Source organism: Rissa tridactyla, chromosome W, assembly GCF_028500815.1.
Source record: "Rissa tridactyla isolate bRisTri1 chromosome W, bRisTri1.patW.cur.20221130, whole genome shotgun sequence".
Lineage (NCBI taxonomy): Eukaryota > Metazoa > Chordata > Aves > Charadriiformes > Laridae > Rissa > Rissa tridactyla.
The window spans coordinates 7,567,075-7,591,686 of NC_071496.1; the positions used below are offsets into that span (position 1 = coordinate 7,567,075).

Here is a 24,612-nt window from a genome sequence, read left to right on the forward strand (position 1 = left end):
AGGAGAGGAGTGATAGAATGGCTTTGGTGGGCACCTGGTGTCCAGACAGGGTCAATCCACCACAGTTAGCCAGAGCAACATGGGAGGAGTGAGTAGGTGGCTCAGTCCAACATATAGTATAAAAAGTAGACAACTAACAAAAGAATTTTGAAGGGAGCAACAGGCTTGAGCTGTCTCAACTCATGTATTCCTTCTCGGTGATTGGGGATGCCCAGCATTGTGTCGTTGAGCACATTATTGAGACCAGTAATGGGGATCACATTGGTATTGTGATTGAACTGTGTATTGCAATTGCTATATTTTGCTAAGTGAAACTTAAACTTGTACTGTGATTTGGGTATATTGCTGGATCACTCTGCTAAATCAGAAATCCCATGTAACATCAACTGTCTTCAAAAAAGTAAATTTGATATTAAACATCACGCCCACCATGCATGGAATATATAAAAGAGCCTGGTCAGAGAGCATTGGACTCTGGGAGCTATGGATTGGAAATCTGAAAAAACACCCACATATAAAATATATATAGATGTTATGAAATATTTGCAACTTCCTGGATGACAAGTCAACAGCTTACCAGAAAAGGGTATTTTAATTAAGTGCTGATGTTTTCCGTGTGTGTGTGGTTGGGTTTTTTTTGTTGTTTGTTTAGTATAAAAGTATAATGCTGGATTACAGTTGATTCTCTCTAAACCATAATCTCTCATCTCATCTGGAGAAAAAAAAGTTAATTTCTCTTGCATGTGTGCACAGTCCTTGTGAGACTGAATATGTAAGTGTATTTTAAACTATAGTGAAATATTTTTGATGTCTTTGGCATAAAAAATGTTGTTTGTTCTAGTAAAATAGTTAGGCAAGCTAATTGCTTCCTATTTTTTCTTCAAATGTGTTTTAAACCTTGAATATTGTTCCTCTGGTACTGTTCAGCATTACTGTGTATATAACGGGTAGATTTCAGGAAGAGATGAAATATGGAAAAAATTATGTTCCTTTAAATGGATATTTAAGTTTAATTTCACAAATTCTTATTGCTTCCTGACTGAATGTGTAAAAAGTTAGTTCTTCCAAATATAGCACAGATCTTTCAAAAAACTACAAATTGCCAAATACTGGCTTAAACTAGAAACGCCGGGAACTAGTAGTTAATTTTGTTTGTGTCTCTATTGCTCTTTATTCCTAGGAATATTCCTCTGCATTGATCTAATATTCCTAGGAGTTAGTGGATGTGATTCATGGAAGAATTGGCAGTGTTAGTAGATATAAATGCACGTTTAAGCATAGCACTTGTACTGTACCTCAAGGCATATCCTTGTATATTCAGTTGTTCAGTAAGTCACGAACGTAAGGTACGTCTTTTCCCACAGCTGGGTCACTAGTTAGGGGCATTCCTCTGTTTTTTAACTTTTTGTCAAAATTAACAGTAGGTTCCAAAGCTGCTGTTGGGAAGAAAAAAAGTGAAAGGGAGAAGGCCACCAATGATTGACAGATTCCAGAGAACATGATTACAGCAATCACATTTCTTAAGGAAACCAGGCTAAAAGGATGAGCTGACCTAACCTGTTGGTTTAGCCATGTGCAGCATTGAAATGAATGGATTAATTAGGAGAAATGTTTGCTGTCCAGAAACATTAGTGTGAAATAGTTGATCTGTAATTCTTCAAAATTTTAGGTGATAACCCTAGGTGTCTGTAACTTAAATCTTGGAAAAGACTTTAAAGCATTGTCCTCCCATATCTCCTCAGTCTAGAGGAATGCGATTACTAAATGTTTCAGGAATCTGAATTTAGGTGTAGCGAATCACCAATGACTTTTGCAGATCTTCTATAAACTAATAACTTAACAAATTGGTAGTTTGAGTGTTGCAATAGGATGTGGGTTTTTTGCCTTTTCAGTGTTAAGAATTTTTCTGCAGTTTTTTTAATGTATCTGTAGAAAAGGAGTTCTGATATACGGGTGTGAAGCATTTTGGTTTGTTTTCTAACAAATGGAAGTAGTTGGTTTGTGCTTTACCTTTGGTGAAGGTAGTGCAGTTTCTTCTGCTTTCAGGCAGGGTTTTTAAAGTAGTAGTCATTCTTCCCTATACTAAGCAAAGTTGAGGTCTTTTTATGAAGTTTTTCTATGTGTATCTGTCTGTGGATGACTTTGATCTGATACAGAACTTGCATTGAGAATATGAGGAAAAGTATGAGCCTTAATATTTGTCTGTCTTCTTGCCTACCTGCCCTCTGTTTACTGAATGTGTCCAGAATAACAGAAGATGAAGAGACTTCTCACTGAGCATGAAAGAAAAAATATTTTGTTCACTTCAGTTTTTATTTTAACCAGGTCTCAAATCAGACTATACTTTCTGGTTTGTTTTTCAGAGTGTTATAATTGAAAGTGCTTCTCCTGTATTTGAGGAAGAACATATTGGTGATTGGATGGTGGATTAATAAGTAGCTGTTATATTACAAGAGTAAGAAGATATATTGGGAGTGTGGAAGAACCGGATTTTCACCCTAGTCTAGCAGCTTTGCTGCTCACTTAAACACAGATGAATGAAGACCCCATTTGGAAAATCGCCAGGTCAGCGGTCCAGAGCTGATGCAGGTGAGGTGTTACTGAATTTGGGGGTTTTGTTTGTTGTTTTTTAGTGGGTAAAAAAATGTCATTATTTTATAGATTTTCTTATGTACTCATGGCTTTATGAAGGTGTTACTGTTTGTGGTTGTGGGGGTTTTTTTGTCTTTTTTTTTAAGGTAAGAATTATTGCTTTCATTATAGAAACTGGAATTGAAAGGATATACATAAATTTAATTAAACTGTACAAACTTACATATAAGAAGTTGTACTGGTTTTGGCTGGCATTCACCATATATTTATAACTTGCTGTAAAATTTTTAATGATTTTATAGAAATTGATCAGATAGTAATTGTGAAAGAGCATCTCAAAAACACTTCAGAAAGGTTTTTCTAAATGTACACAGAGATTATCGCTACATTGTGTGTTTTGTAAATTGAAATAACTAGTCAAAGTATTTTAAAGAATTATTTATTTGAAGAAACTCAAAATATGAGTAACCACTTAGCCTTTTATGACTGGTTAGGCTAATTTGAAGTTTTGCAGCTCAATAGACTAATGAATGTCAGTAAATATTGTCGACTCTGTAGTAAGGATTATCAGCAATGACACAACAAAAAATCAAGTTACCAGTCAAGAATTGTTTGTATGCTGGTATTTGGTCTTGTATAAACTAAGCCAGACTGGTTTAGCTGTGCATTGTTTGGATTAGTGTGCAAGACAGGGACTAGAAATTATCAATTGCAAGTTAAAAATTCTACAGTCCAGCATTTTGTGGATGAATGCTGTTCATTCATTCCTCTGTTTAATTATTTGCTTTTTAGTTGAATTTAGCTGAGTAATGTAACTTTCTTGGTAGTTGTTTTCTCTCTTCTGGAATTACTTCATGTTCTTTGGCAGGGGGAAATGATGCCACTCAAACCAGGACAACTGCAAAACTCGCTAGTGACCTGCACAGCGAAAAACTTTGTAAACAAATGGTGCAGCACATCATCTAACCCTGACCATCGTCTATTGGTGCTTTCCAAACAACCTCATGAAATCAAATCAGTTTAACATAAAATTGGGAAAGCTCAATTAATTTTTAAAATACTCAAGTGATAGTCCATTGTGGTGCTTTTAAATACCCAATTAATTCAGAAGTGAAGCAACTGATATTGGAAGATTCTCTTTGAAACCTTTTGGTTTCAAAACCAGACTTCAAAAGCATTTTTACTTGTGACTAGCTTGCATTAATGTTAGTTTGCTATCACTCATTTGAAACACCTAGCGATTTCAAAGATAGTTCCTGAAAGCATTTTTAATAGATGGTTTTAAAGAAGAAACCCAGTGCAGAGTTTTAGACATTTGCTTCAATGACTTTTCATTCAGCAAACTGATATGGTATCTTCTTGATACCACCAGAGTATTTGTGGAAGGAGAATTTCATTTGTAATAGAAAAGAAAGTAGGCTTTGACCTGGTACTTAATATCAGTATGGTTGACTTCTAAACATTAATCTAATTGTGATATGCAATGAACGATAGCATTACAGCAGATTTGAGGTATCACAGTGTGAACTTTATGTAGAGGGTGATTTTTGTGAATGAAAATAGGTATTTTTACTTTACGTGTTGAGTAGAAATTTTCACTATTTCTCCTCTTAAAAAAAGAAAAGGCTTATTTTAGATGTTCACACTTTCCATTGTTATTTTATTATATTTTATACTATAATTAGCACCTTCATTTTGCACCATGCAAAATCATTATTATTGATACTCAGATTTCTTTAGATGACATTTTTGCTTTTTAATATCCCTACACAACAGTTAATATTTAGGGCTTTTTTCTGTATGAAGTTTGTTTAATCTTAACTGAGGAGTCCTTAATTTATCCTCATATCTGATTAATGTAGTATCACTGTCTTTTTGATACATGTCTCCAAGTCGTATACATTTGGTCAGTCTCAACTCTTGACATAGTTAGTCGTTGTCTAGCCTTGGGTGTTGTCAGCTTTCAATATCTGGATATATATTCTTGAATATATATATATTCTGACCTTGCTGTTGTTGCTTCTTCTGCTGATCATATTTCATGGGCTGTGGGTAGTTGGCCTTTATTACTTTTTGGAAAAAAACTTATATGGGATGGACTTATCTGCTGTATGTTTCCTAATTATAGATACATATTAGGAAAGAGTGTATCAGGTAGCCTATTAGGTTGGTTATTAGGAGACTGCATAACCAACTCTATAATCTTTTTGTGTGTGTGTATGTATTGGGGTTTTCGTTATGTAGCGATTAACATCATACAGCTCAAAACTGAGTATTCTCACACAAGGTTAAAATTCCTTGATGTGCACATTGAGCTTCTCCATTCTTCAGCATCACCCACCAAGTACATCCAGGTCCTTGAGCAAAAGCAATCCCACGAATGGGTTTGCCTTTGCCTGAAGTAGGAAAAAAACAGTTTTCCCTAATATATTCCTTTTGTGCACCACAGGGACTTTATCCCCTTCTATATGTATCTGAAATATGTAAAAGGTCTGATGGAGCAGGACCAGCTCGATTGATGGATCCAATGGTGTTAACTAACCAGGTAGCTTGTGCTAAATGCTTGTCCCAATTTTTAAAAGATCCACCACCCATTGCTTTCAGGGTAGTTTTTAATAATCCATTGTATTGCTCAATTTTCCCAGAAGCCGGTGCATGATAGGGGATATGATATACCCACTCAATGCCATGTTCTTTGGCCCAATTACTTATAAGACTGTTTTTGAAACGAGTCCCCTTGTCTGACTCAATTCCTTCTGGAGTACCATGTCGCCACAAGACTTGCCTTTCAAGGCCCAGGATGGTATTCCGGGCAGTGGCATGGGGTACGGCCTAGGTTTCCAACCATCCGGTGCTTCTTTCCACCATTGTAAGCACGTAGCGCTTACCCTGGCAGGTTTGTGGGAGTGTGATACAGTCAATTTGCCAGGCCTCCCCATACTTATATTTCAGCCATCATCCTCCATACCAGAGAGGTTTTAACCTTTTAGCTTGCTTGATTTAGGTGCATGTTTCACAATCGTGGATAACCTGCACAGCAGCGCCCATGGTTAGATCCACCCCTTGGAGCCCATTTATATGTTGCATCTCTTCCTTGATGACCTGACGTGTCATGGGCCCACTGAGCTAAAAACAGTTCACCTTTATGTTCCCAGTCCAAATCTGTCTGGAAGATCTTAGCAGCCTGGTCCACTTGCTGATTGTTTTGATGTTCCTCAGTGGCTTGACTCATGGGTATGTGGGCATCTACATGGCGTACTTTCACAACTAGTTTTCCTAGCTGGTCAGCAATGTCTTGCCACAATTCAGCAGCCCAGATGGTTTTACGCCTGCGCTGCCAGTTGCTCTGCTTCTACTGCTTTAACCATCCCCACAGAGCATTGGCCACCATCCATGAGTCAGAGATAGAGTATTGGCCACTTTTCTCATTCAGCAATGTCTAAAGATTTCTTTCTCAGTTGGGGTATAGTTGGCCTCAGAGCCTTTATAGCCTCGACTCCAGAATCCTAGGGGTTGACCTCGAGTCTCCCCTGGTGCTTTCTGCCAGAGGCTCCAGGTAGGGCCATTGTCCCCGGCTGCGGTGTAGAGCACATTTTCAATGTCCCGTCCTGTTCGGACTGGTCCAAGGGCTACTGCATGCACAATCTCTTGTTTAATTTGCACAAAGCCTTGTCGTTGTTCAGCACCCCACATAAAATTATTTTTCTTTCAAGTCCCTTCATAGAGAGGTTTCACAATGTGACTATCACCTGGAATATGCATTCTCCAGAAACCAACAATGCCTAAGAAGGCTTGTGTTTCCTTTTTGTCAGTAGGTGGGGACATAAATGTTATTTTGTTAATCACATCCATTGGGATCTGGCGATGCCCATCTTGCCACTTAATTCCCAAGAACTGGATGTCTCGTGCAAAACTGCCTTTCTTTATAAATAAATCTTTAATAAATCTTTATTATTTTCTTACTGTCCTGGTTTGACACTTACCTTTCTTGAAACTTCTGCTGCTGTGTTATCCCATGCAATGATGTCATCAATGTATTGCAGGTGTTCTGGAGCTCCACCCTTCTCCAGGGCAGTCTGGACCAGTCCATGGCAAATGGTGGGGCTGTGCTTCCACCCCTGGGGCAGTCAATTCCAGGTGTACTGGATGCCTCTCCAGGTGACAGCAAACTGTGGCCTGCACTCTGCTGCTAAAGGAACAGAGAAAAAGGCATTAGCCATGTCAATGGTAGCATACCACTGGGCTGCCTTGGACTCCAGTTCATGCTGCAGTTCTAGCATGTCTGGCACAGCAGCACTCAGTGGTGGTGTGACTTCATTCAGGTCACCAGAGTCTACTGTTAATCTACAGCCTCCATCAGACTTTCGCACTGGCCATATAGGGCTGTTAAAGGGTGAGAGAGTCTTGCTGATCACTCCTTGGCTCTGTAGCCAACGAATCAGGTTCTGGATGGGAACCAGGGTGTCTCGGTTGGTGCAGTATTGTCCTTGATGCATCATTGTAGTAGCAATTGGCACCTGCTGTTCTTTAACCCTCAGCAGTCCCATCACAGAAGGGTCATCTGAAAGGCCAGGTAAGGCAGACAGCTGTGTAATGTCCTCAGTCTCTCCAGCTGCTATACCAAAAGCCCACTGATACCCTTTTGGGTCTTTGAAATACCTTCTCTTGAGGAAGTCTATGCCAAGGGTGCATGGAGCATCTGGGCCAGTCACAATGGGGTGCTTCTCCCATTTATTCCCATTCAGGCTCACTTTGGCCTCCAGTACAGTCAATTCTTGAGACCTGCCTGTCACACCAGAAATGGTAACAGATTCTGTCCCTTTATGATTCGATGGCAATAGGGTACACTGTGCACCAGTGTCCACCAGGGCTTTATACTTCTGTGGCTCTAATGTGCCAGGCCATGGAATCCACACAGTCCAATAAACTCAGTTATCCCTATCCTCCTCCTGGCTGGAGGCAGAGCCCCTCTAATATTGAGCATAGTACCCACGATTAACAGATGGGTTCACGTGACTTTTGTAGCTATCAACAAATGGGTTTGTACTCTGACCGAAGAACCGCTCACCGGAGACCGGAGCAACCATCCTCGTGCGGTAGGTCTTCCATCCCATTTTCTCATGTCACAATCACACAGGTAAAACCATAAGGCACCTCGTGGCATGTTCTGTTTCTCTTGAGCTAGTCTCGTCGGAGGGCGTCTTTTCCTAATGGCTGCAGTGCGAGTCCATGCAGGGGAAGAATGGGATTTTTTTCTCCATCCTGGACAGTTTTTCACACAGTTTTTCAAGTAATTTATTGGTTTTCTCAGTCATTTTTTCTATGGCCTCAATGCAGCGGGGACGAGAGAGACTGTCTTCATACTGTCATATCCTGTTAGCCACTTCATTTACAGATCATGTATTGGCATCAGATCCTCCCCAGACCACTGTTGACAATGTGTGGAAATACATCAGTGGTGCACTCTGCACAAACTTCCTTAGCAAAGATCGTTTGCATGGCATTTCATCAGGGTCTACATTCACTCGCCAGTCACCATAAATCACCTCTTGTACAGCCAGTTCCCTCAGGTACTTAATACCTTTTCCCATGCTGGTCCATTTGCTTGGATGGCATTTGATATCATCCTTAAAGGGATACCTGCCCTTTACAGCTGATAGCAGTCACCTCCAGAGACAGAGGGTGTTTATCTTTCTCCCAAGCGCTTCATCAATGCCTCTGTCTCTGGCTAGGTTTCCCAACTACCTGGCTTCTATACTGTCTAAGTCTATGGTATCAGCCCCATTATCCCAGCATTGGAGCAACCAGGTGATACGTCTCACCTTCTTGACAGCTAAAGTCCTTTCTCATATTTTATATTTTGCAAGTCCTTCATAGATAAGGATTGAATGGTTATCTCTGATTCTGATTCCTCCTCCTGAGTTGACACTGCCTGAGAAGGACCCTTTCCCTAATCTGCTTTAGAAGGACCCTCTCCCTGATCTTCATCAGAAGAACACTTTCACGTGCGATCCGACATGAGCTGGTCTTTGATATAAGGGTCACAAACTGACCTTTTTTTCTTCCCGGACACAGGGGCAACTTACCGGTATGGATGGAGTTGGAGTTGTGGCAGTGCTTGTTGTCAGAGTTGGAGTAGCGGCAGTGCATGTTGAAAGGACACGCAAGGTTTGAGTAGCAGCAGTGCATGTTGTATAACACCTACTCCTGCACCAATATTTAATATAAAACCACCCCTGCAACACAGTCAGGAGAATCGATAATAAAATCATGATTTGATATTAAGAATCATTTCTGAAATCCTGAGACTCTAGTGGAGTCAGCTTGGCGTAAAAGGGCGAAGTATACTTTCCCAAGGTAAAATCGAAAGTGTAATTAGTGACAAAATGCACTATGTGGCGCCCGAGGTGTGCAGGTAAAGTTGCTGCATAAATCAATGTTAAACACCATAGCAAAATGGCATGTTTCGCCCAGCACTCAGAACCAAACCACCACAAATAAACACAAAGAACAAATGAACAATAACACAATACATAGGGCAGATTAAGCAGCATTGCGTCAACTAACTTTAAACAAAACTCTGTAAAGGTACGATATAATGTTTCCCTCAAGAATGACATGATGTGAGCTGTCTGTTTTAATTTCCAGCCCCCTCAAGACTCTCAAAGGAAAAAATCTGATACTCTCTCAACTGAGCAAGCTGGAATTTGAACTGTTCAGGCAATCTGTCAGAGCTCTGGTTAGGCCCCATGTTGGGTCAAGGTTTAGGCTGGGCTGTCTACTAAAGGAACGACACATGCTCTCTATTAACCCCTCTCCCTTCCCAGAAGGGAAAGGGAAGGGAGAGAGCATAAGGGAGAGAGACTTATGGGTTGAAAAAAGAAACTAAAACAGCTTTAATGAATTATTAACAGTAAAAAGAAAATATAATAATATTAATAAGAAAATAATGAAATATATACAAATATATACAAAACCAATATCGAGCTCCCAGGATGACGATCACATCACCATCAAGCACTGGGACTGGACTCAGTGGCAGATGGGAACTGGATTCAAGAACTGAATTCGTAGAATCATAGAATGGTTCAGGTTAGAAGGGACCTTAAAGATCATCTAGTCCCAACCCCCCAGCCATGGGCAGGGACACCTCCCACTAGACCAGGCTGCTCAAAGCCCCATCCAGCCTGGCCTTGAACACTTCCAGGGATGGGGCATCCAGAGCTTCCCTGGGCAGCCCGTTCCACTGCCTCACCACCCTCACAGTAAAGAATTTCTTCCTAATATCTAATCTAAATCTCCCCTCTTTCAGTTTGAAACCGTTACCCCTTGTCCAATTGCTACACTCCCTCATAAAGAGTCCCTCCCCATCCCTCCTGTAGGCCCTATTCAGGTACTGGAAGGTTGCTATAAGGTCTCCTCGGAGCCTTCTCTTCTCCAGGCTGAACAACCCCAGCTCTCTCAGCCTGTCCTCATAGGAGAGGGGCTCCAGCCCTCTGATCATCTTCGTGGCCCTCCGCTGGACCCATTCCAACAGGTCCATGTCCTTCTTGTGCTGAGGGCTCCATAGCTGGACACAGTACTCCAGGTGGGGTCTCACCAGAGTGGAGTAGAGGGGAAGAATCACCTCCCTTGACATGGATCGGGATCAAAGGCAGAAGAACGGTCAGAGTCCTCCTCAGACACTGGCCTTTGAAGAAAAAAGAGACTTGACTCCTTGATCCCTCATCTTTATACTGAGCATGATGCACATGGGATAGAATACCCTGTTGGTCGGATTTGGGCCACCTATCCTGTCTGCTTCTCCCCACAGGTGCAAGCCTTTTACGGTCTTCCACTTCCGGCCCTCCAACTTGGCACATAAGAAAGTTGGCTGACCTTGGTTGTTATGGGAATAAGTATAAGCAAGAGCCTCTCTGCCTACCATTCCTTAATATTAACTATAAACATCAGCCATTATCACTGCTAGAAGCAGACACTGTCTGAAAAACATACTGTTAATTTCAGAGAGTACAGTCAGTTAGAAGAGACTTAACTGAAAAGTAAAAGTACTGAAAAGAAAGTTGGTTTTGTTCTATCTTAAAGCAGGACACTGTGCTTCTAATTAGTTTATGGTTCTCCCCAATATAAGTGAATCCAAATTTTTTCATTAACATAATCTAATATAATTTTGTTATGTTTACATTAATATTTCATGGTTTTGAGTCTAGTGATCACTTGTTTTATGCTGTAGAATTGTAAGATATGGTCCTTCACAGTCCTTCATAGCTGTTCCCAGTACTGTCCTTGTGAATTAAGAGATCCCACTCCCAGATTCGACTTGCTTAAAAATGCAATGAAATCTTTTGGCAGAGTTGGGAATTCATTTTACCACTCTTCTCCTAGTCTGGTTTCCCAAACTCTTAAAGTTGACATTGGGCAATATTAGGTGTGAATAAACATGTCTGTGGAATTTTTAGGTCTCTAATTCTGAAAGAGCCAAGATCTGATTAAGAATAATTCTTATGTGATTATATGGTGTTTCTACAGCAGATTCTGAAATACAATTTTAAAATGTCCAGCTTTTGCTGTCTGTCATAAAGACAGGGGATATTCTGAGAAATAAGAAGCTGTGGTGTGTTTTGAAGAGTCCATCTACTTTTGATGGACTGAATAGAGAGTACCATCTGATATGACAAAAACATTGCTAGTAGCTTTCTCCCATCCTCCTTCCTATTCTCTCCTCCTACCTCCCCCAGTTGAAATGTGCATACTCCCCCTTAGAGTCCACACCCTCAAAGAATGTTTATTTTATTTCTGTGTTGTCTTACCCTTTTTCTCTGTGAGAGTAAGGTAGAAGCATTCAGAAACATGGCTCTTAGTTTTGCTATTGAATTTAATAGTATTTTAAAGATACATTAGGCAGAATTAATTCAGGCTCAAAAAATACAGGCCAACTGACAATTAAATGCTTAATTCTTTTGTTCTTGACTGGGTATTAGGAGTTTGTGTTGACTTTTTATTATGGAAAATATTTAATTTTGTAGTCATAAGAGATTGAGCCATAAATATTTTCTCCTTCCTCAGATCTATCAAAGTTTGACTCTTTGCTGCTTATTACGAAGAAGCATAAAACAAATCCAATCATTTTGTGTGTCTGGGTGTTTTGTTGCTGTTGTTCAGTATTAACTTCTGGTTTTATATTCATGCCAACTTAGTTGTACAGAGTTTATTTTGAATTATTTCTAAAACATGGAATTTCATGGAATGTGCTAGTTAGAACAGTAGCACTTGTCATTCCATAGTCAGAAGGGGGTAAAGGGTATGAACTTAAATCCATTCAATGACATTCATGCTATATAGAATCTAATAACTCTCCGTTATTGTTATTTAATTACTTTTAACATCTTTGAAGTCACATTATTGCTTGAGACCAAACTGTGCTTGACCCCAAAACACTTAGAATCATAGAATGTGTTGGGTTGGAAGGGACCTTTAAAGGTCATCTAGTCCAACCCCCCTGCAGTAAGCAGGGACATCTTCAACTAGATGAGGTTGCTCAGAGCCTCATCAAGCCTGGCCTTGAATGTCTCCAGGGATGGGGCCTCCACCACCTCTCCGGGCAACCTGTTCCAGTGTCTAACCACCCTCATTGTAAAGAACTTCTTCCTAATGTCTAATCTAAACCTGCCCTGCTCTAGTTTAAACCCATTGCCCCTCATCCTATCCCGACATGCCCTTGCAAACAGTCCCTCCCCAGCTTTCTTACAGGCCCCCTTCAGGTACTGGAAGGCCGCTATAAGGTTTCCCCGGAGCCTTCTCTTCTCCAGGCTGAACAACCCCAACTCTCTCAGCCTGTCTTCATAGCAGAGGTGCTCCAGCCCTCGGATCATCTTTGAGGCCCTCCTCTGGACCTGCTCCAACAGGTCCATGTCTTTCCTGTGCTGAGGGCTCCAGAGCTGGATACAGTACTCCAGGTGGGGTCTCACCAGAGCAGAGTAGAGGGGCAGAATCACCTCCCTCAGTCTTCTGGCCACAGTTCTTTTGATGCAGCCCAGGATGCAATTGGCCTTCTGGGCTGCAAGTGCACATTGTTGGCTCATGTTGAGCTTTTCACCCACCAGTACCCCCAAGTCCTTTTCTGCAGGGCTGCTCTCGTCATCCCCCAGCCTGTACTGATAGCGAGGATTGTCCTGACTGTGAGAAACAAGTTCCAGTCCGAATGAAATAGGCTCAGGCAGAATCCTCTGTGAAGCACGTTTTTATTTACGTTCTTGCAAGAGCGGGTGATCTAGCAAGTAGGCACACTTCCAGTTCTTGAAACACACCTTTTTATTCCTTAATCCCGGCCAAATTTTTCCCTCCCCTGTTTCCCATTGGTTAGGTACTCCAGGGTTCACAGCCTGTCCGAGGCGCCTAAAATTCTTCCCGCATGTCCTGCCTCTGTTTACTTCTCTTTATGCTACACCTAAAGGGATTATCTGACTAGTTTATTTCTTTCCTTTTTGGTAAAAGACTGCTCCATGTCATTAGCCCTGGTTAAATGTTTGACTCCCCTTCTAGACACTAATCCAGTAGGAATCAGTTTGTCCTTTTGTCTGTGTGATAAGAGATGTTCTACAAGCCTTTGCTGGAGCCTCTTTGTCTTAGTCATTCCCTTATCATGTCACCTCTGATGGAAACGGCTTTTCTCCTCTGCAAAAGCAATACCTCCCTTTCTTACAACTTCCCCCTTTCCTTTTTCATAATCTTATTGTCTTTTGCATTTCTAGGGCATGGTTCCATATGGAAAATACTGGTGGCACTTTAACATCTCTCGATTCCAAGGCAGGAAACAGTAAGGAAAGTGAATGACAAGTCTTATTTCCCCAGGCGGTCCTTTCTTGGTATAATGCTATCATACACCACATCCCTACGGAATCTTTCGTCTACCCTAAGGGAAAAGGGACGATCTGTGCTGGGGGCCTTCCTGAAGCACAAGCAGAGCAATTGCTTTGGTTCAAACTACTAACAGTATATTTTACCCATTCTACCCAAGCATTTGTCTCACTGTACCCTTTCTCAGTCCCAAATGTTTGTCTAAGATCTTTAATCTCAGTAACCGTTACCAAAGCTGGATCATTCAGTGGTTCCCACTGTTGTATTACTGGGAGTTTTAGTAGTCATAGTTGTCCCTTCTGCTTAACTGCTATTTTCCAGTGTGTCTATTCTAAATCTTCCCCTTGGATCTCTTCCAGACACATCTGCTCCTATTCCATACATTAGGTTAGCCGTATCATCCCCCTGGGTTATAGTTATCAACAGAGGATTACATTCTAAAAGGCCACACTCTGGGGAAGGTGATCCTTTGTAAAAATGTATTTTCTTTTTGAGAGGGTAATAATAAGAATTGAACCACTTATCAATGGCCCACCCTCCAATTTGGGTGGTCCACCACACTTCACTCCATCGGTCACAAGGTGTAGCCTCGTGATATCCCTCTGCGACCCTCCAAATTTCTGGGCACAGGTACTTGTTTTCACCACTCAACCATCTTTGGGCCTCTAGATCCCCACACTTCAGTACTTGACAGGCATCAAAGCGTACAGTCTGTGGGGTATTTCCTTTGGTGATATTTATGATAAGTCTAACCGGGTAATCTGGGTGTGCACTTCGTATGTGATCTAGGCGTACAACACCACCCCTATGACCAGTATCATCGCAAAATGCTTCTTAAAATTCATGCCGTACACAGATTTATATCTCCTGACTGGATCATCCCGCCCCAACCCATGGCTTATTGTCTCTTTAGGGTTACTCGCAGCGGGCTGTCAGTAGAAGGTACAGTCCACTGTTCCACTGGATCTGTTGGTGGGGGTTCAATGGGTCCTTTTAGCTGAGTGTAGTGAGTCCAACCCCTGTCGGCCGTCCTCACTGCAGTCTCAGTGGTCAGTAACACTTGGAACGGGCCTTCCCATTCTGGTTGGAGCTTGGTTTCCTTCCAGGATTTGATCAAGACCCAATCTCCTGGTCGGAAGGCATGGACTGCAAATTCCAATGGGTGGAGTTTGAGCAAGAAGTCCTTTATTTCTGAGGAGAGAGAAAGAAGACGAGAACCCCAGTATATAGTTCTTAAGAAACACATCTTTAGTTTCAAAAGTGGGCAAGTCTTCTCTGTTACCCATATAAGGTAGTTCAAAAAGCATCTCATAGGGCAAGAGACCTGTATCTTTTCTAGAAGTCTGGATCCTCAACAATGCTATTGGTAAACATTTAGTCCATGGTAATTTGGTTTCTAAAATCAGTTTCGACAATGGTCTCTTAATGGTCTGGTTCATCCTCAACTTTTCCTGATGATGGGGGATGCTAGGGGATGTGACATTCCCAAACTATCCACGAAACTATTTGCATGTTGCATGCGTTCCCCAATGGCTTCCCTGTTGTAACACTGTCACTGTTTCTCTCATTGTTTGTTGACCATTTCCCTTCCATCAGGCAGAATCCATTTACCACATTTCTCCACTGCCCCTGCTTCTGTCATTGCTTCTCCTGCCCCAAGGCCGCCTCTTTTGCCACCTTGTCCACCAATCTGTTTCCCCTTGCGATAATTGAATTGCCTCTCTGGTGACCTGTAACATGTAAAGCTGCTATTTCACTTGGTATTAATATATTAGCTAACACCTGCTTTGTACATTCTTAGTGTAAAAGTTCTTTCCCTTTGCTATTTATTAGTCCTCGTTCTTCCCAAATTTTACCAAAGGTATGCACTACCCCAAGGGCATAACAAGAGTCTGTATATATTGTTCCTTCCCCTTTCTCCAGTTAATTTAAGTGCCTGGTTTAAGGTATACATCTCACATATTTGAGCAGACCATGCACTAGGTAATTTTTCAGATGCTTTTACTTGTTGGTGTCGCGTTAAAAGGACTGTAGTTTCGATACTTGTCTGTCAGAGTCCCAGGACTTTCACTGATTTACTGTCAGAGTCCCACCAGAGGACTTTCACTGAATTAGATTCACAAATAATCGAAATTAGTTACTTTATTGAGAGCGACAGAACAGATTCGAGATTGCCGTTGATAAATTCACTAACTACAATAGCGCTAATTACTTAAGGTTAATATTGCTAGCAAAAATAATGATAGTACAACAACCTGGGGCAACATTCACCAGAGGGTGAAAGGCGCAGCGCTTACCCAGAAAGGCGTCCCTGCCTGGGGTGGAGGGAGAGAACACAGCCCATGGACTGGTCCGTCAGGTATCAAGTTTCTTCTCTCCCAATTTAACAGTCATTTTCTCCATCCTTTTATCCCCAAAATTACAAGGTTTCCCTCCCCTAGGTGACATGTAGTATGATTTGGGTGGAGAGACGAGTGCTATAGTCATATATGTTTAGCATGATCTCTAAAATCTTCATTAGCATGTACAGGGGTGTCAACTTTAATATGCATTTCACAGGTAATGAGGCAAAGGACTACCCTGTCATTTATGTATCCTGTGATAGCCAGGCAAGCCTTCACTCCCCTGGGCTGCACAAGAGATAGCAAAGCGAGTCTTAATTGCTCTTTGAGCACAGAGACTTCACCTCATTATCCAAATTCCACAGTTGACTCACTCCATGCACCACCGCATATCCATTACACCTCTTTCCTTCTATCACTCTTGAAGAAGGTCTACGAACAAATGAAGACCCCCAGATAGGGGTTCTTCCCTTAAGTCAGGTTGTATCTTAGTCTGGTACTCAATTTACATCTAAGCATTCGTGTGTAAGTTCTTCATCCTTTGCCTCTTTTTTTTTTTTTTTTTTTCCCTCTACAAAAAGCTCGCTGGGTTAAGGCAAGGGCTGGTAGTTAAAATCAAATCATCCTTTTCAATTAAAATTCCTTCATACTTCAGTATTCTTGAATTGGTTAGCCGTTTTCCCGTGGTTTGGGCTAAAATGGTTTTTACTTGGTGAGGGGTGCTAACTTCTATCATTCCCCTGGCCACCCTCGGGAGACCAGATCTAAGAGTTTAAATAGGCTGCTGGCTGCTGCTTATCCCCCCCACTCTTGAGTTCCTAATGCAGCCCCTTTGTCTACAGTTACAAATAGTTGAAAAGATTTTTCCAAAGAACATAAGGCTAAAACTGGAGCTCTGATTAGGCTCTGTTTTAAATCTTCCACTAAATCCTCCTCTTCTTCTGTCTAAACCAATACATTTGGTTCTTCAGCTAACAGTTTGGAATATAGTCCTTTAGTCTTTTGAGCATACCCCTCTATCCACAGTCTACAGTACCCAGTCAGCCCCAAAAATTTTCTCAGTTCCCTCCTGGTCTTTGGCAGAGGTACGTCTACTATTCCTTTGACCCTCTCAGGATTTATAGGATTTATTTTTTGACTCCCTTTACTGATTAGATGTCCCAAGTACTTCACTTCTGTTTCCACATATTGCAATTTTTTTTTTTTTTTTTTTTTTGAGACCCTCAAACCTTGCTGTCCCAAAAAGTCCAGTAACTCATTTGTGGCTTCTTTTACCCTGCCTTCTTCCTCCCCAGATACCAATAATCATCCACATACTGAAGCAGGGCTATTCCCAATGGAGGGCTGAATTGTTCAAGCACTTGTTCTAACTCTTGCCAAACAAATTAGGGGATTCTGTAAATCCCACAATGATAACACCCTACCGGTGAACCTCGAGCTGCTGGTAGGAGTGGCTGGGGCAATCCTCATCCCCTGTTATTCACCCCTCTTCCTCGCCCCCAGGTAACAGTCTAAGGGGTCCCACTTCGGGGATTCAATTTCTTTGTCGATTGAAACATCACCGACAGTCTGGGCTGGGAACATATAAAATGGATTTGGGCGTCCCTGAATCCTGAATCTATTCATCTTGACCCAGCAAAAAGCATATTCACCTTCTTCTACTTCCTTATCATTCCTTATTATTCACATACATGTTTAAAGTCTGACAGACCCAGTCTTCATCAGATCCAAATTTGGGCCAAAATACACTAGGAGGTCTTATGGGTTCTTTGGTCCAAACAAATTCAAATGCAAATGCAAACATGTCCCCCCGGGACACCTCTGGGATCCTCTAAGACAGACACAGGACCCCTAGGACACCCCTGAAACCCTTCCCAGGATGTCCACGGCCCCCCCAGCCCCGCCAGGATGCGGCCCGAACAAAACAAATCATTTTCTTTTTATCTTTATCCCTTGTACAAGAAGAATCATTCCAAAACCTCAACATTCTCCCCTAAAGGACTGTCTGGGGAACGTTCCCGGGGTCTTTCTTAGTATCCCCTTTTTCATCCCTAGGCCCAGAATCCTTATTTCCCATTCTGAACAGAGACTTTTCTTACACCCCTTCCTTTTGCTTTGTCCTTCTCCGGCTGCGCCCCTCGTGGGACTACAGAACCATGGATCCGAACTCCACACTCGCTTCGTACCGCAGTACGTCTCAGTCACTCACACACAAGTCTCTTAGAATGTCCCGACCACCAAGGCAATACTTTAACAGTCCGATTTTTCTTACCTTGGTCCGTGCACGGAGTTGCCTGGTCGTACTCTCTGTGCCTACTGTACATATCCCTTTTCCCCCTGGGGTTCACAGAGTCTGCCGTCCAACTGGGTCTCGAGATCTTAGTTGATTCCTCCCGGAATCCCTGCCGACGATCCACGAGACTGTTGAAATCAACGGGACGCGTCTTCCTGTCCTTCGGCGACAGGGACTCCCAAGAAGATGACTTCTACTCCCGGATGAGCCCCCAAATTGTGAGAAACAAGTTCCAGTCCGAATGAAATAGGCTCAGGCAGAATCCTCTGTGAAGCACGTTTTTATTTACGTTCTTGCAAGAGCGGGTGACCTAGCAAGTAGGCACACTTCCAGTTCTTGAAACACACCTTTTTTTATTTCCTAATCCCGGCTGAATTTTTCCCTCCCCTGTTTCCCATTGGTTAGGTACTCCAGGGTTCACAGTCTGTCCGAGGCGCCTAAAATTCTTCCCGCATGTCCTGCCTCTGTTTACTTCTCTTTATGCTACACCTAAAGGGATTATCTGACTAGTTTATTTCTTTCCTTTTTGGTAAAAGACTGCTCCATGTCATTAGCCCTGGTTAAATGTTTGACTCCCCTTCTAGACACTAATCCAGTAGGAATCAGTTTGTCCTTTTGTCTGTGTGATAAGAGATGTTCTACAAGCCTTTGCTGGAGCCTCTTTGTCTTAGTCATTCCCTTATCATGTCACCTCTGATGGAAACGGCTTTTCTCCTCTGCAAAAGCAATACCTCCCTTTCTTACACTGACCCAAGTGCAGGACCTTGCACTTGTCCTTGTTGAACTTCATGAGGTTTGCTCGGGCCCACCTCTCTAGCTCATCCAGGTCCCTCTGGATGATACCTCGTCCCTCTGGCCTGTCAACCACACCACTCAGCTTGGTGTCATTGGCAAACTTGCTGAGGGGGCACTTGATCCCACTGTCTATATCATTGATGAAGATATTGAGTAGCCCTGCGGAAAAGGTTTGCTGAGGTATAAAACCTGCATTTGCTTGATATTTTTAATAACTGTAATTGTCTTGGTTAGGATTTAAAAGCATTGCTTTATTTTAGATGCTTTTTATAATGAATGTGAGGAAAAGCAGTTTGAAACAGCTCTGGTATGCTACTGCTATTTTACCCAGACATCATCTTACACACAGAATCTTAGTGGTTGGAAGGGACCTCTGAGATCATCGAGTCCAACCACATAAAAAAAAAAAAAGCACCCACCAACTAAACTCCACACCCACAACCCCACACACAACACCCCACCACAAACCAATAATCTTGGGCACTAGAGCCATGCCCTGAAGAGCCATGTCTACACGTTTCTTAAATACCTCCAGGGATGGTGACTCCACCACCTCCCTGGGCAGGCTGTTCCAGTGCCTGACCACTCTTTCAGTAAAGTAATTCTTCCTAATATCTAATCTAAATCTCCCTTGCTGCAGCTTCAGACCATTTCCTCTGGTCCTGTCGTTATTCCCTTGGGAGAAGAGGCCAACCCCTGCCTCTCTACAGTTTCCTTTCAGGTAGTTGTAGAGGGCAATGAGGTCTCCCCTCAGCCTCCTCTTCTCCAAACTAAACATGCCCAGCTCCCTCAGCCTCTCCTCATAGGACTTGTTCTCCAGACCCCTCACCAGCCTGGTAGCTCTCCTCTGGACATGCTCCAGCACTTCAATGTCTTTCCTGTAGTGAGGGGCCCAAAACTGAACACAGTACTCGAGGTGAGGCCTCACCAGTGCCGAGTACAGAGGCACCATCACTTCCCTGCTCCTGCTGGCCACGCTATTGCTGATACAAGCCAGAGTGCTGTTGGCCGCCTTGGCCCCCTGGGCACACTGCTGGCTCATGTTAAGCTGGCCGTCCACCAGCACCCCCAGGTCCTTTTCTGCCGGGCAGCTTTCCAGCCACTCTTCCCCAAGCCTGTAGCGTTGCCCGGGGTTGTTGTGACCGAAATGCAGGACCCGGCACTTGGCCTTATTAAACCTCATCCCATTGGCCTTGGCCCATTGATCCAACCTGTCTAGATCCCTCTGTAGAGCCTTCCTACCCTCAAGCAGATCAACACTCCCACCTAGTTTGGTGTCATCCGCAAACTTACTGAGGGTGCATTGAATCCCCTTGTCTAGATCATCAATAAAGATATTGAACAAGACTGGCCCCAAAACTGAGCCCTGAGGGACACCACTGGTGACCGGCCGCCAACCAGATTTTGCTCCATTAATCACAACTCTCTGGGCACGGCCATCCAGCCAGTTTTTTATCCAGCGGAGGGTACACTTGTCTATGCCATGATTCTCCAGTTTCTCCAGGAGAATGCCGTGGGGGACGGTGTCGAAGGCCTTACCAAAGTCCCTATAGACAGCGTCCACAGCCTTCCCCTCATCGAGAGTTACATGGTCATAGAAAGAGATCAAGTTGGTCAGGCAGGACCTCCCCTTCATAAACCCATGCTGGCTGGCCCTGATCCCTTGGCTGCCCTTCCCTTGCCTTGAGAGCTCACTCAGGATGATCCTCTCCATGATCTTTCCCGGTACCGAGGTCAGGCTGACAGGCCTGTAGTTTCCGGGATCCTCCTTCCGGCCCTTCTTGTAGATGGGCGTCACATTGGCCACCCTCCAGTCATCCGGCACCTCTCCTGTTGACCAGGATTGTTGATAGATAATGGAGAGAGGCTTGGTGAGCTCTCCTGCCAGCTCCCTGAGAATTTTTGGGTGAATCCCGTCCGGCCCCATAGACTTATGCGTGTCCAGGTGCATAAGCAAATCATTAACTACTTCCCCCTGGATTACAGGGGAGTTGTCCTGTTCTCCATTCTTATCTTCCAGCCCAAGAAGCTGAACACCCTGGGGGTAGCTGGTCTGACTATTAAAGACAGAGGCAAAGAAGGCATTAAGTATCTCAGCCTTCTCCTCGTCCTTGGTTGCAAGGTTTCCCCCCGCATCCAGTAAGGGATGGACATTCTCTGTCACTCTCTTTTTGTTGATGTATTTATAGAAACTTTTTTTGTTGTCCCTTATGTTAATTGCCAGGTTGAGTTCCAGCTGGGCTTTTGCCTTCCTGATTTTCTCTCTGTATGACCTAACACGATCTCTGTACTCCTCCTGAGTTGCCTGTCCCCTCTTCCAAAGGTGGTAAACCTTCCTTTTTTCCTTAAGTCCCATCAAGAGCTCTTTGTTCATCCAGGCCGGCCATTTTCCCCGCCCTTTAATTGTGCGCCTCATGGGGACAGCCTGCTCCTGGGCCTTTAGGATTTCCCTCTTGAAGAGCGTCCAGCCTTCCTGGGCTCCTTTGTCTCTCAGGACTACCTCCCACGGGACTCTCCCCACCAGGGTTCTGAACAGGCTAAAGTCTGCCCACCGGAAGTCCAAGATGGAGGTTTTGTTAACCCCCTTCCTTACCTCACTATGGATGGAAAACTTAACCATTTCATGGTCACTAAGCCCAAGACGGCCTCCGACCTCCACGTCCCCCACTAGCCCTTCTTTGTTTGTGAACAGTAGGTCTAGCAAGGCACCTCCCCTGGTAGGCTCACCTACCATTTGTGTCAGGAAGTTATCCTCCATACACTCGAGGAACCTCCTAGCCTGCCTGCTCTCTGCTGTGTTATATTTCCAGCAGATGTCTGGTAAGTTGAAGTCCCCAACTAGAACAAGGGCTGGCGTTTGCGAGACTGCAGCCAGCCGCTTATAGAATACCTCATCAACCTGCTCATCCTGGTTGGGTGGTCTATAGCAGACTCCCAGCACAAAATCACCTCTGTTAGCCTTCCCTTTCACCCTTACCCATAAACACTCAACTTCTTCATCACTGGAGTCTATCTCTATAGAGTCAAACAGCTCCCTAATGTACAGAGCCACACCCCCCCCTCCTTCCTTGCCTATTCCTTCTGAAGAGCTTATAGCCACTCATTGCAGCATTCCAGTCATGACCATCATCCCACCACGTTTCCGTGATGGCGACTATGTCGTAGTTGTCCTGCCGCACAATGGCTTCTAGCTCATCCTGTTTGTTGCCCATGCTACGTGCATTAGCGTAGATGCACTTGACCTGGGCTACTGATTTCACCCCCATCTTTGGCCCTTGACACTCAGGTTCATTACCAGCGGGCCTGGTTTCATCCCCTTCCCCCTTAACTTTCGGCTTAAAGCTCTGTCCATGAGCTTTGTTAACTCTTAGCCTAGTACCTTTTTCCCCTTCTAGGAAAGGGTTTTCCCATTGTTCTCTAGCAGTAATTTCTAAACGTCTATCACCTTTCTCTGATGAAATGTCAGAGTGGGAGTCCTCACTAATGTGGTCTCCTTCAAACCGTGGCATGCTTTCCTCAGGTTTAATCTTGACAGGCCCAGTTATCTCCCCTTCCCCCCTCATATCTAGTTTAAAGACCAGTCAATGAGCCCTGCTAACTCCTGCCCCAAAATTCTTTTCCCCCTCTGGGACAGCTGTGTCCCACCTGACAATGGCATGCCAGGTGTCTCATATAGCCACCTATGTTCAAAAAACCCAAAGCCCTGCCTGTAACACCAGTCCCAGAGCCACAAGTTGATCTCTTGCCTCTTCCTATAATTTCTTTATTCACAGTTGCCACTGGTGGGATAGAAGAGAAGACAACTTGTGTTCCTGACCCCTCGAGCTGCTGCCCTAAGGCTCTAAAATCTCTTTTAATTGATTTCGGCCTCCTCCTACCCATTTCATCACTACCCACCTGAAATACTAACAGGGGGTAGTAATCAGTGGGGTTTACTAGGTCTGGGAGTTTGTTCATCACATCCCTGACCCATGCCCCAGGGAGGCAACAGACTTCCCTGTGTAGCGGGTCAGGGTGGCATATTGGTCCCTCTGCCCCCCTCAGCAGAGAGTCACCCACAACTATTGTTATAGTTGAATTTAAAATAAATCGAGTCCGAAATAGATTCAATAAATATTTATTGAGGTAGGAAGGCAAAAGCAGCGCTGGGCGGCCGGGGAGTCGCAGCTCCACCAAAGGCTCGCAAATTCAAGCAAGCTGAGCAGCTCTTTTTATCTTCACAGAGGTCGGTTTCGACATCTTAGGTACGCCCCTCTGTAGCTTCTTGCTTGAGGTAGTTTAGATAAAATGTTGGTCACAGAATCAGCTCAAAACAATACATTCTGATAACATTGTAGTTAAGCTTTTTGTTCCCATGTTGGTGTAGCAAGATAACATTGTGGACATGTCTCTTCTGGTTAAACAGGGAGTTCTCAAGACTGCCACAATGGGTTCGTTCCTCTTGCTTAACTTGTTCGATCAGCAAATCACCTTTAGTTACTTATTACAACTATGACCTTTCTCCTTTTCGAGCTAGTAGTGAAGTTGGGTCCGCTGTGACATGTACTTTCTGTCTTCTCTAGTCTTGGTGTGCCATCCTCCTCTCCATCGGCCAGTTCCTCCTGCAGGACTCCATACCTGTTCTGCAGGGGTAACTGGGAAGCTGGGAGAGGTTGGGAGGGGACTCGCCTGCTTCCTCGAGCAGGGACCTGTTTCCATTCCCCCTCTTCTCTGAGATCCTCTCCTGTTGCTTGGTGAGAAGAGGGGAGAGGGTCCTCCGATTTACACGGGGCCTCAACCTGTTCCCCTACTCTCAGGGAGTGGGCCCACCAGTCAATCTCTCTTTCACACTCCCTGATGCTCCTCAGCCTCTCCACTTCATCCTTCAGCTGGGCCACCAGGTTAAGCAGATCATTCACCTGTTCACATCTTATACAGGTGTTGTCTCCGCTACCCTCCATTGCCAGCGCCAGGCTCCGGCACTCTCTGCACCCAGAGGCCTGCACGCCCATATGTTTGCATGGGGCCTCGGTCTGGGTGCCCACAGCTTTCCTAAACATAGCCTTCAATCTGGCAGCAACCATAGCTGAGTCCCCAGGAGCAACTGACCTTACCATGTATGCCAGTAGAGGCACTGGACCCGGCCGGTACACACACCAGCTCTGGTTGCTCCCTCTGTGCACTGTGGGCAGGGACTAGTCCCTGCCCTCCCAGACCCAGACCCTCCCTGCCCTCCCTGACACCTTTTATCCCCTGGAGGCAGGATAAACCGGGGGTGGTGGTGGCTCTGCCCCCCAGCTGACAGCCCCCAGGACAAGCAGAGGCCTTGTCCCGGCTTCAAAAAAAGCCCCCAAAAGAGCTTCTCGTTGGTCTTTTTCGCTACAGATCCCTTCCCCAGCGCAGTCTTACCTGCCCTGAAGCTGGTCTCCGTGGCAATGACAATCTTAGTGTGGTGGAAAACTATTTATTTAAGATTTGAGAGGTCTAGCTAAGAAGTTTATCCTAACTAAAGGAAAATACCTTTTGTCTAAAAGTTGGCAGTCTCTGATTGTTTCCAACCCCCACTTCTGAGCTAAGATAATACTGGATGTGCCACTCCTAGAGGCTCCACTAAGAGCCATCTCTCCATAGTGTAGCAGTTGACAAGCTACTTAAGGAGTTCATTCCTCCCAGGCATGGGTACTTGGCCTTATTAACATATAAATGATTGTCTGGAGTCCATTCTTCCAAAGAATTTACTGTTGGAAGCACAAA

General features: G+C 43.9%; 1 protein-coding gene across 1 annotated transcript in view; it reads left to right on the forward strand.

Annotated features, from left to right (window-relative positions):
* LOC128902117 (spindlin-Z) overlaps window positions 1-24,612 on the forward strand; it is a 108,036-nt gene that overhangs the window by 61,202 nt on the left and 22,222 nt on the right. The window contains exon 2 of the mRNA XM_054184508.1: window positions 2,364-2,589. Within this exon, the coding sequence (XP_054040483.1) occupies window positions 2,538-2,589 (52 nt within the window). The 5' untranslated portion in view covers window positions 2,364-2,537. The remainder of the gene's footprint in view (window positions 1-2,363; window positions 2,590-24,612) is intronic.